Raw genomic sequence first — 15,805 nt, forward strand, 5'->3', positions numbered from 1 at the left:
CCACTTCAAAAACTCCCAGGACAGATACTGCACGGGATTAGATACAGAGTAAAGCTCCCTCTCTCTGTCCCCATCAAGCACTCCCAGGACAGGTACAGCACGCGGTTAGATACAGAGTAAAGTTGCCTCCACATTGTCCCCATCAAACACTCCCAGGACTGATACAGCACGCTGTTAGATACAGAGTAAAGCTCCCTCTACACTGTCTCCATCAAACACTCCCACGACAGGTACAGCACGGGGTTAGATACAGAGTAAAGTTGCCTCCACATTGTCCCCATCAAACACTCCCAGGACTGATACAGCACGCTGTTAGATACAGAGTAAAGCTCTCTCTACACTGTCTCCATCAAACACTCCCACGACAGGTACAGCACGGGGTTAGATACAGAGTAAAGTTGCCTCCACATTGTCCCCATCAAACACTCCCAGGACAGGTACAGCACGGGGTTAGATACAGAGTAAAGCTCCCTCGATACTGTCCCCACCGGGCACTCCCAGGACAGGTACAGCACGAGGTTAGATACAGAGTAAAGCTCCCTCTACACTGTCCCCATCAAACACTCCCAGGACATGCACAACACGGGGTTAGATACAGAGTAAAGCTCCCTCTACACTGTCCCCATCAAACACTCCCAGGACAGGTACAGCACGGGGTTAGATACAGAGTAAAGCTCCCTCAACACTGTCCCCACCGGGCACTCCCAGGACAGGTACAGCACGAGGTTAGATACAGACTAAAGCTCCCTCTACACTGTCCCCATCAAACACTCCCAGGACATGCACAACACGGGGTTAGATACAGAGTAAAGCTCCCTCTACATTGTCCACTTCAAAAACTCCCAGGACAGATACTGCACGGGATTAGATACAGAGTAAAGCTACCTCTCTCTGTCCCCATCAAGCACTCCCAGGACTGGTACAGCACGCGGTTAGATACAGAGTAAAGTTGCCTCCACATTGTCCCCATCAAACACTCCCAGGACTGATACAGCACGCTGTTAGATACAGAGTAAAACTCCCTCTACACTGTCTCCATCAAACACTCCCACGACAGGTACAGCACGGGGTTAGATACAGAGTAAAGTTGCCTCCACATTGTCCCCATCAAACACTCCCAGGACTGATACAGCACGCTGTTAGATACAGAGTAAAGCTCCCTCTACACTGTCCCCATCAAACACTCACAGGGCAGGTACAGCCCGGGGTTAGATACAGAGTAAAGATCCCTCTACACTGTCCCCATCAAACACTCCCAGGACAGGCACAGCACGGGGTTACATACAGAGTAAAGCTCCCTCTACACTGTCCGCATCAAACACTCCCAGGACAGGTACAGCACAGGGTTAGATGCAGAGTAAAGCTCCCTCTACACTGTCCCCATCAAACACTCCCAGGACAGGTACAGCACAGGGTTAGATACAGAGTAAAGCTCCCTCTACACTGTCCCCATCAAACACTCCCAGGACAGGCACAGCACGGGGTTACATACAGAGTAAAGCTCCCTCTACACTGTCCGCATCAAACACTCCCAGGACAGGTACAGCACAGGGTTAGATGCAGAGTAAAGCTCCCTCTACACTGTCCCCATCAAACACTCCCAGGATAGGTACAGCACAGGGTTAGATACAGAGTAAATCTCCCTCGACACTGTCCCCATCAAACACTCCCAGGACAGGTACAGCACGGGGTTAGATACAGAGTAAAGTTCCCTCTACACCAGTGTTTAAACCGGGATCAACATTTGCCAACTGGCCGACCTTCGCAACCCACGCCGGCCGAAAGGGGAGCCTGCTTGGTCCTCACGATGTCACTTGAATCAGGTGCACAGGAGGAGAGGGCAATGTGCATATCAGGTGCAGAATTCTGCCAGTTCCTTTGTGCCATCTGCCTCTTTATGAAAATGGAAAAAACAACCTCACAATAGCAACAAAATGCTTGTTTTACTCAGCACTGGATACTCCTGGGAGGTACTACTCCAGAATGCTGACAGCCTCATGGGCTTTTGGCGTGATTTTAATGTGTTCTCACAGGTCAGGTACAGCAGCGCAGTCTTTTAATTTGGAGTCAGTTGAAAGTTAATAACTGACTCTGGGGTCACAACCCTAAAAGGAATTTTTCATCCACCACTTCTCTTTCAATACCTGAAACTTCTCCTCCCATTCGCCAGTACTTTCCTGCATGTAACACATTTGGGCTTTGCATTCTTTTTTGCATTGGTACAATTATCAAAACCATACCTCAAGAAATCATCTATACACTGCTTTGGGCCATAGTTAAATTTCTCCCTTGTAGGCTGTTAACCAGAGGCCCTGGAGCTCTGTACAGAGCCAACACTAACACTGCTCTGTCCTGGGCTCTCCTGGGCAGCTCTTAGGGGCTGGTTTAGCACAGGGCTAAAGAGCTGGCTTTTAAAGCAGACCAAGGCAGGCCAGCAGCACGGTTCAATTCCCGTACCTGCCTCCCCGAACAGGCGCCGGAATGTGGTGACTAGGGGCTTTTCACAGTAACCTCATTTGAAGCCTACTTGTGACAATAAGCGATTTTCATTTCATTTTTTTCATTTCATTTCTCCAGCAGATTTTGTTGTGAGATCCTGTCGAGTAGGTACACTGCCTATTTGAGTCTCTGGACGTCTTTTACTCTGAATAAAATGATCCATCTTCCCAGTCCTCTTCCCAGCAGCTAGAAAATTGAAGCAGCTTTGCTCCGTGATTTGACGGCAAAAGCACAAACATGGAGAACACTTGTGTCCGTGCAGGGTACGTGACCTGCTCTCTGCTGCCGCTTCTGGCCGGAAGACTCCACACAGCCTCATTTCGTTTCATTTAAAAGGTGGCTGCCATTTTCAACGTGAAAGTTAATAGCGGCTGTTGGCCGCTTCTCCTGCGATCAGGACCATTGGTAATAGCGGAACCAATCACTCCGCCACCCTCCCACAGGCGGCGACCCGCACTTTGAAAAACCCTGCTCTGCACTGCCCCCATAAAACACACCCAGGACAGTTACAGCACAGGTTCAGTAAGCTTCCTCTACACAATTCACAGCCACTGTAAATAACAAGAGGCTGATGCACAATAAACCTCCTTCGCTATTAATCTACCAGGCTGACAGAATGATGGCCTTGTCTGAAAACTGCCAGAATCTAAATGAGGAAAAGAATTTTTATGCAGAGTTTCCTGGAATGCATAGCCTGAGAGTGTGGTGGAGACAAGGGGTGGGATTCTCCGACCCCCCGCCGGGTCAGAGAATCACCGGGGGGCGGCGTGAATCCCGCCCCCGCCGGCCGCTGAATTCTCCGGCACCGGAGATCCGGCGGGGGAGGGAATCGCGTCGGTCGGCGGGCCCCCCCACCCCAGCGATTCAGTCATGATCTTACGTCGGTATAAGTCACCAAACTCTGAATTTCATTGGAGCTTTGAATTTCATGTTTCACCCTGCATTTACTTTCAATCAACCCTTCAGATCTTGATCATATTCATGTACACATTGATCATTAGGGCAGCACGGCAGCACAGTGGTTAGCACAGTTGCTTCACAGCTCCAGGGTCCCAGGTTGAAAAAAAAATGAAAATCGCTTATGTAGGCTTCAATGAAGTTACTGTGAAAAGCCCCTAGTCGCCACATTCCGGCGCCTGTTCGGGGAGGCTGGTACGGGAATTGAACCGTGCTGCTGGCCTGCTTCCCGGTTCGATTCCCGGCTTGGGTCACTGTCTGTGCGGAGTCTGCACGTTCTCCCCGTGTCTGCGTGGGTTTCCTCCGGGCGCTCCGGTTTCCTCCCACAGTCCAAAGAAGTGCAGGTTAGGTGGATTGGTCATGCTAAATTGCCCTTAGTGTCCAAATAGGTTAGGTGGCGTTACAGGGATCGGGTGGTGGAATGACGAAGGGAGCTCCTTCCAAGGGCCGGTGCAGACTCAATGGGCCAAATGGCATCCTTCTGCACTGTAAATTCTACGATCTATGGTTTGCTCTATGTCGTCGTTGAGGAAGATGTGTGCGCAAAGGATGTGTAAAGATAAGTGTAGCTGAGTGCGGAGGAGCTGCGTAATTACAAAGTGACACAGCGCTCACTTCTATGACTCGTGTGCAAGTATCACCTTTTCCAAAGTACGCATAAAATAATCGATCTCTCCATTAGCTCCTGGCCAACAGCTCGTGGCTTTTCAATGAGTGTAATCTCGATAGCTTGTAAATTGAGGTCCAATGTCACTTCTCAACATTGAAGACTTCCAATAACCCGGACAAGGTGGTTGTAACTATTTCCATAATTGCGAACCTGCTTTAGCTATCAAAGACGACATGCAGAGGGTGAATAGTGTGAAATCCTGTGAAAGCAACTCGAACCTCTATCCGTGGTCATGGAAGCAGGTCTTAAAATGATCAAAACATTGGCATTGTGGTTACTTGACGTGTCAAACGGTGATTGATTCTGTGCTCTGCGTGTGTTCAATTCCGGGCAATCATACCTCTTCCCTAATGTTTTGGTTTTGACGATTTCCTGGTGACCTCCATGCGTGATATTGACAACACATTCCCTCAATGTGGAGTGTGGAGAGACAATTCAATAGCACAAGACCCTGGCCGGGATTATCTCAGCCTGGGGCCGGGCCGGAGAATCCCCGCGACCGGCGCGAATCGGGCCACGCTGCCCTGACGCCGGCACGCGACTCTCCGCGCAGCGGAGAATCGGCGCCATTGGCACCGGCGCGGTTGGCGCGGTGCCGGCCGGGGGCCGCTCTACGCGGCCGCCCCGCCGATTCCCGACCCGGGATGGGCCGAGCAGCCATCGTAAAAGCGCCGGCGCCGTCCACACCTGCTCTGGGCCGGCGGGACCTCGGCGTGGAAGGGTCGTTGGGCAGCCTGTGTTTTGGGGGGGGGGGGGGGGGGGGGGAGGGTAAGGGGGGGAGGTCCTACCCCTGGTGGGGGGGGGGGGGGCTCCTTTCTTCCGCGGTGGCCCCTGTAGTCCTGCGCCATGTTGCGTCGGGGCCGGCGCGTTGAAGGAAGGCACTGCGCAGGCGCGCGTTGGCGCCGATGTCACTGCGCAGGCGCGCGTTGGCGTGGCGCCCTGTTCGTGCTGGGATCAGCAGCTGGGGTGGCGTGGGATGGTGCCATGGACAGAAGGGATGTGATTAAGGCTATCACAGGTCTTGATAAAGAGATTAGAATGTGATAATGGCTGACCAAAGGTGCGCAATGGAGCATCTAGGAACAGGTACGGGGGTAGATCTCTGCCTGCTGGCTCCGCCCAGTAGGCGGAGTATAAATGTGTGTGCTCTCCGAACTGCAGCCATTTCGGCAGCAGCTGTAGGAGGCCACATATCTCTGCGTAATAAAGCCTCGGTTACTCTCTACTCGCGTCTCGTTGTAATTGATAGTGCATCATCGTCTCCTTTGGCAGATTGCATATGGGAGCAGATAGCATTACAAGGTCAGGAATGAAGTGACAGGAGTACGTGATGAGTCGCAGGAGACTCCAGAGGAGGCACGGTAGCACAGTGGTTAGCACTGTTACTTCACAGCACCAGGGTCCCAGGTTCGATTCCCGGCTTGGGTCCCTGTCTGTGCAGAGTCTGCACGTTCTCCCCGTGGCTGCGTGGGTTTCCTCCGGGTGCTCCGGTTTCCTCCCACAAGTCCCCAAAGACGTGCTGTTAGGTAATTTGGACATTCTGAATTCTCCCTCTGTGTACCCAAACAGGTGCCGGGGTGTGGCGACTAGGGGCTTTCCTTGTGCCAACAATAAAGATTATTATTATCATTTGGAGGACCTGCAGAATTCGGCAATGGCTTCACCTTTGGACACATGGCTGAGAATTTAATTGTGCTTTCATTGTGTTTGCGTTTCTTTGATCAAGGTGAGGCCATTGTCGAAGATGTCACAGTCATGCATATGCAGGTGTGCCTCAAGTTCATGTCCGGCGCAAGCGGAGATGGGAATGTCATCACCGATGTTCGACGTGTCTTCAGGTCCTCGAAGTGCTGCCTGAATCATGTGCTGAAACATATCAGCTGCTGAGTTGATGGTGAGCCTTTGTATTGAAAAAGTCCAAGATACCTCGATTCTTCTGCAAATTCGGTTTGATGTTATCCTGGACTGAGGTCAGGTTTTAGCGAAGTGTTTAGCAACATGTACTTTCTCTCTGATGTCCTCGGTTGTCGGTGTTGTGTCTTTCTCATTCTATTGCTTGGTTTGGAGACCACATATTAAAGCAGTTTCCAATCTAGCTCTTGGGTCACTTAACATCTTCTATGGGTGAGAGTCAAAGCAAGAGGGTAGCCAGGGAAAGGGTTGGCCCACTGAAGGATAGGCAAGGGAATCTATGTGTGGAGCCAGAGGAAATGGGCGAGGTACTAAATGAATACTTTGCATCAGTATTCACCAAAGAGAAGGAATTGGTAGATGTTGAGTCTGGAGAAGGGGGTGTAGATAGCCTGGGTCACATTGTGATCCAAAAAGACGAGGTGTTGGGTGTCTTAAAAAATATTAAGGTAGATAAGTCCCCAGGGCCTGATGGGATCTACCCCAGAATACTGAAGGAGGCTGGAGAGGAAATTGCTGAGGCCTTGACAGAAATCTTTGGATCCTCGCTGTCTTCAGGGGATGTCCCGGAGGACTGGAGAATAGCCAATGTTGTTCCTCTGTTTAAGAAGGGGAGCAAGGATAATCCCGGGAACTACAGGCCGGTGAGCCTTACTTCAGTGGTAGGGAAATTACTGGAGAGAATTCTTCGAGACAGGATCTACTCCCATTTGGAAGCAAATGGACGTATTAGTGAGAGGCAGCACGGTTTTGTGAAGGGGAGGTCGTGTCTCACTAACTTGATAGAGTTTTTCGAGGAGGTCACTAAGATGATTGATGCAGGTAGGGCAGTAGATGTTGTCTATATGGACTTCAGTAAGGCCTTTGACAAGGTCCCTCATGGTAGACTAGTACAAAAGGTGAAGTCACACGGGATCAGGGGTGAACTGGCAAGGTGGATACAGAACTGGCTAGGCCATAGAAGGCAGAGGGTAGCAATGGAGGGATGCTTTTCTAATTGGAGGGCTGTGACCAGTGGTGTTCCACAGGGATCAGTGTTGGGACCTTTGCTGTTTGTAGTATATATAAATGATTTGGAGGAAAATGTAACTGGTCTGATTAGTAAGTTTGCAGACGACACAAAGGTTGGTGGAATTGCGGATAGCGATGAGGACTGTCAGAGGATACAGCAGGATTTAGATTGTCTGGAGACTTGGGCGGAGAGATGGCAGATGGAGTTTAATCCGGACAAATGTGAGGTAATGCATTTTGGAAGGGCTAATGCAGGTAGGGAATATACAGTGAATGGTAGAACCCTCAAGAGTATTGAAAGTCAAAGAGATCTAGGAGTACAGGTCCACAGGTCATTGAAAGGGGCAACACAGGTGGAGAAGGTAGTCAAGAAGGCATACGGCATGCTTGCCTTCATTGGCCGGGGCATTGAGTATAAGAATTGGCAAGTCATGTTGCAGCTGTATAGAACCTTAGTTAGGCCACACTTGGAGTATAGTGTTCAATTCAGGTCGCCACACTACCAGAAGGATGTGGAGGCTTTAGAGAGGGTGCAGAAGAGATTTACCAGAATGTTGCCTGGTATGGAGGGCATAAGCTATGAGGAGCGATTGAATAAACTCGGTTTGTTCTCACTGGAACGAAGGAGGTTGAGGGGCGACCTGATAGAGGTATACAAAATTATGAGGGGCATAGACAGAGTGGATAGTCAGAGGCTTTTCCCCAGGGTAGAGGGGTCAATTACTAGGGGGCATAGGTTTAAGGTGAGAGGGGCAAGGTTTAGAGTAGATGTACGAGGCAAGTTTTTTACGCAGAGGGTAGTGGGTGCCTGGACCTCACTACCGGAGGAGGTAGTGGAAGCAGGGACGATAGGGACATTTAAGGGGCATCTTGACAAATATATGAATAGGATGGGAATAGAAGGATACGGACCCAGGAAGTGTAGAAGATTGTAGTTTAGTCGGGCAGTATGGTCGGCACGGGCTTGGAGGGCCGAAGGGCCTGTTCCTGTGCTGTACATTTCTTTGTTCTTTGTTTGTTTGGAAGGTTCATCACAAACTTTCTCAATAATGCCAAGTTTAAGTAGGCACTAAAGTGCCTTCTCAGCCTGCCTCCTGACATGAAATGGACATGAAATGTGTGACTGGGGGCATGCTGGCCCACAAGCAACTTTCAGTTTGTCAATAGCATTGTAGCAGTCGGCATCCAATTCAAGAATGTTGCTGGTCAGCATATGAATCGCATGTGTGACGACAACCATGTGTAGATCTGCGTGGAAACTGATGAGCGTGTCATATTCTCCGTGGGCGGTACGGTGGTTGGCACGGCTGCCTCAGGGCGCCAGTGACCCGGGTTCGATTCCAGCCTCGGGCCACAGTCTGTGCGGAGTCTGCACATCCTCCCCGTGTGTGCGTGGGTTTCCGCCGGGTGCTCCGGTTTACACCCACAGTCCAAAGATGTGCAGGTTAGGTGGATTGGCCATGATCAATGCACGGGGTTATGGGGATAGGGCTGGGGAGTGGGCCGAGGCGGAGTGCTCTTTCGGACGGCCGGTGTGGACTCGATGGGCCGAATGGCCTCCTTTTGCACTGTAGGGATTCTATGGACATGGAAAACGGCCTTCATTCTAATGTCTAGATTGGGGTTTCAAAAGCCCCGAGAATTTCCATTGGTTTGTCGCTGTTTTGAGGGAAAATTTTGGTAACCCCTCGTTTGCTGAGAATGGGGCGATCAGGAGGTTTGTTGGATGGTTTGTCCCCAATGGCATTGGCAGATGCTGCTGTATCTCTGAGAGCACCTACATCCCCGAGCAGCCAACGGTCACTGTCACGTCTGGTAGGTGTCCAAAAGTGAGCACCAAGATGTATCCAGGGTCATGTGCCTCGCCAATGGCCACAATCTGTCGCCCTTCTGCTGGGGTATGCTTAGGTGGCATCCTTCTGTTGGTATCAATGGTTCATTTTGCGAATGGGGAACAAACACAAGCAAACTAGTTTGGATCCTCTGTAAGCTTTGCACTGTTTACAAAAAGGCAGCACCAGGGATGTACTTCTGAGGCTGTATAAGGCTCTGGTCAGACCCCATTTGGAGTATTGTGAGCAGTTTTGGGCCCCGTGTCTAAGGAAGGATGTGCTGGCCTTGGAAAGGGTCCAGAGGAGTTTCACAAGAATGAAGACCTTGTCGTATGAGGAATGGTTGAGGACTCTGGGTCTGTGCTCGTTGGAGTTTAGAAGGATGAGGGGGGATTTTATTGAAACTTACAGGATACTGCGAGGCCTGGATAGAGTGGACGTGGAGGATGTTTCCATTTGTAGGAAAAACTAGAACCAGAGGACACAATCTCAGACTAAAGGGACGATCCTTTAAAACAGAGATGAGGAGGAATTTCTTCAGCCACAGGGTGGTGAATCTGTGGAACGCTTTGCCGCAGAAGACTGTGGAGGCCAAATCACTGAGTGTCTTTAAGACAGAGATAGATAGGTTCATGATTAATAAGGGGATCAGGGGTTACGGGGAGAAGGCAGGAGAATAGGGATGAGAAAATATCAGCCATGATTGAATGGCGGAGCAGACTCGATGGGCCGAGTGGCCTAATTCTGCTCCTATGTCTTATGGGTGAGCATCGACATGCTGGAGACATTGTTTGGACAAGTCACAGCTCTGTTTGGGGAAGCTGCTTCCGAAATCTCTCCACCTCTCTAACTCTCTCTCCTCCATTCTGACATTCTTTAAACCAAGCTTTTTGACACTTGTCCTAATATATCCTCAGGTAGCCCATTGCCAATATTTATGGTCAATAACAACCCTGTGAGCGCCTTGGGATGTTGTTAGTATGATAAAGTTGCTACCTAAATGCACCTTGCTGTTGATTGATAGATTGATTGATATTTATTGTCACATGTACTGAAGTACAGTGAAAAGTATTTTTCTGCAGCCGAGGGAACGTACACAGTACGTACATAGTAGACAAAAGAATAATCGACAAAGTACATCGACAAACAGTGATTGGTTACAGTGCGGAACAAGGGGCCAAACAAAGCAAATACATGAGCAAGAGCAGCATAGGGCGTCGTGAATAGTGTTCTTACAGGGAATTGATCAGTCCTAGGGGGAGTCGTTGAGGAGTCTAGTAGCTGTTGTACCCTGTCTGCTCAATCACTTTGTGACAATTTAAAATTGACGTTGAAACAGCTGAGGGTGTGATAAATATCCCATGGAGCTTCGTAGCGGCAGAAGCCAACAACATTTGACCGCATGAGATATTCACACGCAGATGACCAAAATCTTTGTCAACGATGTAGGTTTTAAGGAACGAGAGAGAGGCGGAGGGGGTTCGGGGAGGAATTCCAGAGCTTGGGGTCCAGGTAGCTGAAGGCTCAATACGGGGGAGATTAAAGTCAGGCATGCTGAAGAGGCTGAATCGGGGGTGCAGAGACCTCACGCTGACTGCCATGTCCTGCTCGGAGTGGCGTCAGTGACATCGCAGACCGTGTTATAGGACACTCAAAGCAATGGTATCGGAGATCAGCATTTTCCCCAATAGTCATTCACCCTCCCAAGTACTTGCACCCTCTCTCCAACACCACACTGCCAAGGTCAGAATCCAGAGTATAAATGGAGGTCGAAGCCCAGTGGGAAAGAGGTGAAATTTAATTCACAAGCTGCTACATCAAAGGCTGATTAAATTACAGAACAAAACTCTCTGCCAAGTGTTTGACTTGGTTATGGTGACAGTAACATCTTTCATTTTAACTCTCAATGTATCTTTACCTAATGGTGAGAACAGTGACTGACCTAATCCCACAGGCTTTCCCTCACTCAGTCACATTATTCCAATCTCCTGCTTGGCAAAGCCCTTGCTTTTACAAAGAGTCACCCAGACTCGAAAGGTTAGCTCCCTTCTCTCTCCACAGATGCTGTCAGACCTCCTGAGATTGTCCAGTATTTTCTGTTTTTGTCTCACTATTCCAGTCTCTCGAACACTTTTTCTCCCTCTCTCTTCCATTATTCCAGTCACTCTCTCTCTCTCTCCCTCGCTCTCAAACCACTATCCCAGTGTCTCTCACTATCCCATTCCCTCTCTTTCTCCCTCTCTCACTATCCAAGTCTCTCTCTATCCCAGTCTCTCAAACACTCTTCCAATCCCCTTATCTCTCTCTCACTACACCAGTCTCTCTCTCTCTCTCTTTCCATCTCAGTCTCTCTCTCTCTCGGTCTCGCTGTACCAGTCTCTCTCCCACTACCCTGTCTCTCTCTCTCTCTCTCTTTCACCATCCCAGTCCCTCTCTCTGTCTCACTATGCCAGTCTCTCTCTCACTACCCCATCTCTCTCTCTCTCTTTCTCTCTGGTGGTGGTGATTTAACCTGAGGATCACCACACCTCAGGCGAGGGGCAGTGTTGAGAAGTCGGGGCTTCATGAAGGACCTCCTCCAGTACGGGAATTGAACCCAAGCTGCTGGCCTCACTCTGCATCGCAAAACTGCTGTCTCCCCAAGAACCATAAGCATCAGATCACAAACCCAATCGATGAACTTTAAAAGCCCAGTCTAAGGCTGCTGAGCGAATCAAAACCCCAATCTGCAGTCATTGGCTGAAGAATACATTTATATAACCGGCACACAGTGGCAGCCATGTGCACCATCGACAAGATACACTGCAGTAACTCGCCAAGGTCCCTTCGACAGCACCTTCCAAACCCACAACCGCTCCCATCTAGAAGGACAAGAGCAGCAGATACCTGGGAACCCCACCACCTGGAGGTTCCCCTCCAAGGCACTCACCCACCCTGACTTAGAAATATATCAGCTGTTCCTTCACTGTCGCTGGGGCAACAGCCTGGAACTCCCTCCCTAACAGCACTGGGGATGTACCTACACCACATGGACTGCGGCGGTTCAAGAAGGCAGCTCACCCAACGCCATTTGAAAGCCACGCCCGCGCCATCCAACAGCACATTTCTAAAACAATCTCACGCCTTCAGATGTTCCGAGCTGCTTCACAACCAATGAAGTGCTTTTGACATGTAGTCGCTGCTGTAAAGCACAAAACACAGCAGCCAATTTGTGCAGAGCAAGATCCCGCAAACAACAATGAGGTAATGACCAAATAGTCTGATTTAATGGTGTTGGTTGAGGGATAAACATTGGGCAGTACCCCGGGGATCACCCCCCTGCCCTTCTTCAACATTGCGTCCTGGGAGAATTTATGTCTGTCTACCTAAGAGAGGCAGAGTGGGCTTTGGGGCGGGAGGGGGTGGGGGGGGGGGCGGGGGGGGGGGGGGGGTGCTGGGGGGCTCTGGCGGTGTAGCCCTGGCGCTGGAGGAGACAATAGTACCACACACTGAACCACCGCCGGAACACTGGCATGCGGGAAATGAGCGATATTCACGATGGTACAGAATCAGGGGGGGTCTTAATGATGGATTAAGGGTGAGACGTGAAAGCGAGGGACCAGGCCTCTGTAAACCCCACTGAGTTGGTGAGGGCTGTTGTCCTACCTCTGCTTGAGTTTCAGGAAGTCATCTGCGAGGTTGTCCCTCTCCACCTCCACCCGCACCTTCTCGTTGGTCAGTGCGTCAATCTGCCGCCGGAGGTCCCTCATCTCCTGCTCGTAGAGGTCGTTGACCCTCCCTGGCTCCTGCCCCTTCAGCCGGTTGACCTCGGCCACCAGCACCTTGTTCTGCTGCTCCAGAAAGCGGACCTTCTCAATGTAGCTGGCAAAGCGGTCATTCAGGTGCTGCATCTCCGCCTTCTCATTGGTCCTGGTCTGGACAAACTCCTGGTTGAGGGCATCAGCGATGTTAAAGTCCACCACTTCATAGCCACGGCTGGGCACCTTGGACCGGTAGCTGGAGTAGGAGGGGAGGGCAGAGGATTTGGAGATCAGCAGCCGGGAGGACAAGTTGCTACCCCCTCCACCAAAACGGCCACCGGAGTACGAAGCCCTGGACGTCTGGGGAGAGCCCACCAGATTCCCTCCGAAGGTCCTTCTGTAGGAGCTCGAGGTGGCAGAGCTTGTAAAAGACATGGTGCACCGTTGATGATCTCAAATCTTCTTTCCTTCTTCCCTTCCCTTCTCTATCTATCTCTGTCACTCTCTCCTTCTCTCCCCTCCTAAGTACAGCACTACTGTTGGACTGACAGCACTGCAGTCTCAACCTCCCACTATAAATATGCTGCTCAGAGTGGCACTTGCTCATAACTCCTGGGTCCTAGTGCCCATGAATTGTACGTTCATCCAAGGCTAACACTTCAATCAACACCACTAAAATTAGATTATCTGCTCATTATTCCATTCCTGTTTCTGGGAGCTTGCTGTGCACAATATAAACCTTGCCCCACCCACCAACTCCCTCGATTAGATTCCAGTCTGTAACTCACACCCGGGTATCTGTTATTCTATATATAAACCACCCCGACCCCTCGGTTAGATTCCAGTCAGTAACTCACTCCCGGGTATCTGTTATTCTATTTATAAACCACCCCTAACCACTCGATTAGATTCCAGTCAGTAACTCACTCCCGGGTATCTGTTATTCAATATATAAACCACCCCGAACCCCTCGATTAGATTCCAGTCTGTAACTCACTCCCGGGTATCTGTTATTCTATTTATAAACCACCCCTTAACCCCTCGATTAGGTTCCAGTCTGTAACTCACTCCCGGGTATCTGTTATTCTATATATAAACCACCCCGAACCCCTCGATTAGATTCCAGTCTGTAACTCACTCCCGGGTATCTGTTATTCTATATATAAACCACCCCGAACCCCTCGATTAGATTCCAGTCTGTAACTCGCTCCCGGGTATCTGTTATTCTATATATAAACCACCCCGAACCCCTCGATTAGATTCCAGTCTGTAACTCACTCCCGGGTATCTGTTATTCTATATAAACCACCCCAAACCCCTCGATTAGATTCCAGTCTGTAACTCACTCCCGGGTATCTGCTATTCTATATATAAACCACCCCGAACCCCTCGATTAGATTCCAGTCTGTATCTCACTCCCGGGTATCTGTTATTCTATATATCGACCACCCCAAGCCCCTCGATTAGATTCCAGTCTGTAACTCGCTCCCGGGTATCTGTTATTCTATATATAAACCACCCCGAACCCCTCGATCAGATTCCAGTCTGTAACTCACTCCCGGGTATCTGTTATTCTATATAAACCACCCCAAACCCCTCGATTAGATTCCAGTCTGTAACTCACTCCCGGGTATCTGCTATTCTATATATAAACCACCCCGAACCCCTCGATTAGATTCCAGTCTGTATCTCACTCCCGGGTATCTGTTATTCTATATATCGACCACCCCAAGCCCCTCGATTAGATTCCAGTCTGTAACTCGCTCCCGGGTATCTGTTATTCTATATATAGACCACCCCGAGCCCCTCGATTAGATTCCAGTCTGTAACTCACTCCCGGGTATCTGTTATTCTATATATAAACCACCCCGAACCCCTCGATTAGATTCCAGTCTGTATCTCACTCCCGGGTATCTGTTATTCTATATATAAACCACCCCGAACCCCTCGATTAGATTCCAGTCTGTAACTCACTCCCGGGTATCTGTTATTCTATATATAAACCACCCTGAACCCCTCGATTAGATTTCAGTCTGTATCTCACTCCCGGGTATCTGTTATTCTATATATCGACCACCCCAAGCCCCTCGATTAGATTCCAGTCTGTAACTCACTCCCGGGTATCTGTTATTCTATATATAAACCACCCTGAACCCCTCGATTAGATTCCAGTCTGTATCTCACTCCCGGGTATCTGTTATTCTATATATCGACCACCCCAAGCCCCTCGATTAGATTCCAGTCTGTAACTCACTCCCGGGTATCTGTTATTCTATATATAAACCACCCTGAACCTCTCGATTAGATTCCAGTCTGTAACTCACTCCCGAGTATCTGTTATTCTATATATAAACCACCCCAAACCCCTCGATTAGATTCCAGTCTGTAACTCACTCCCGGGTATCTGTTATTCTATATATAAACCACCCTGAACCCCTCGATTAGATTCCAGTCTGTATCTCACTCCCGGGTATCTGTTATTCTATATATCGACCACCCCAAGCCCCTCGATTAGATTCCAGTCTGTAACTCACTCCCGAGTATCTGTTATTCTGTATTCTATATACCTTAAATTTATGCCCCCTAGTTATTATTACTAAGGGGACAGACTGGGATCTAATCGAGGGGTTCAGGGTGGTTTATATATAGAATAACAGATACCCGGGAGTGAGTTACAGACTGGAATCTAATCGAGGGGTTCGGGGTGGTTTATATATAGAATAATAGATACCCGGGAGTGAGTTACAGACTGGAATCTAATCGAGGGGTTCAGGGTGGTTTATAGAAAGAATAACAGATACCCGGGAGTGAGTTACAGACTGGAATCTAATCAAGGGGTTCGGGGTGGTTTATATATAGAATAACAGATACCCGGGAGTGAGTTACAGACAGGAATCTAATTGAGGGGTTCGGGGTGGTTTATATACAGAATAACAGATACCTGAGAGTGAGTTACTAACTGGAATCTAATCAAGGGGTTCAGGGTGGTTTATATATAGAATAACAGATACCCGGGAGTGAGTTACAGGCTGGAATCTAACTGAGGGGTTCAGGGTGGTTTATATATAGAATAACAGAGACCTGGGAGTGAGTTACAGACTGGAATCTAATCAAGGGGTTCGGGTTGGTTTATATATAGAATAACAGATACCCGGGAGCGAGTTACAGACTGGAATCTAATTGAG

At 49.5% G+C, this 15,805-nt stretch overlaps 1 protein-coding gene across 1 annotated transcript in view; it reads right to left on the minus strand.

The window, feature by feature from the left end:
- The window catches only part of desmb (desmin b), a 41,195-nt gene extending 28,018 nt beyond the window's left edge, over positions 1–13,177 (minus strand). Inside the window, exon 1 of the mRNA XM_072469089.1 lies at positions 12,526–13,177. Coding sequence (XP_072325190.1) covers positions 12,526–13,055 — 530 coding nt within the window. The 5' untranslated portion in view covers positions 13,056–13,177. The remainder of the gene's footprint in view (positions 1–12,525) is intronic.
- Between the last annotated feature and the right edge of the window lie 2,628 nt (positions 13,178–15,805).

The sequence above is a fragment of the Scyliorhinus torazame genome, chromosome 2, assembly GCF_047496885.1.
Source record: "Scyliorhinus torazame isolate Kashiwa2021f chromosome 2, sScyTor2.1, whole genome shotgun sequence".
NCBI lineage: Eukaryota > Metazoa > Chordata > Chondrichthyes > Carcharhiniformes > Scyliorhinidae > Scyliorhinus > Scyliorhinus torazame.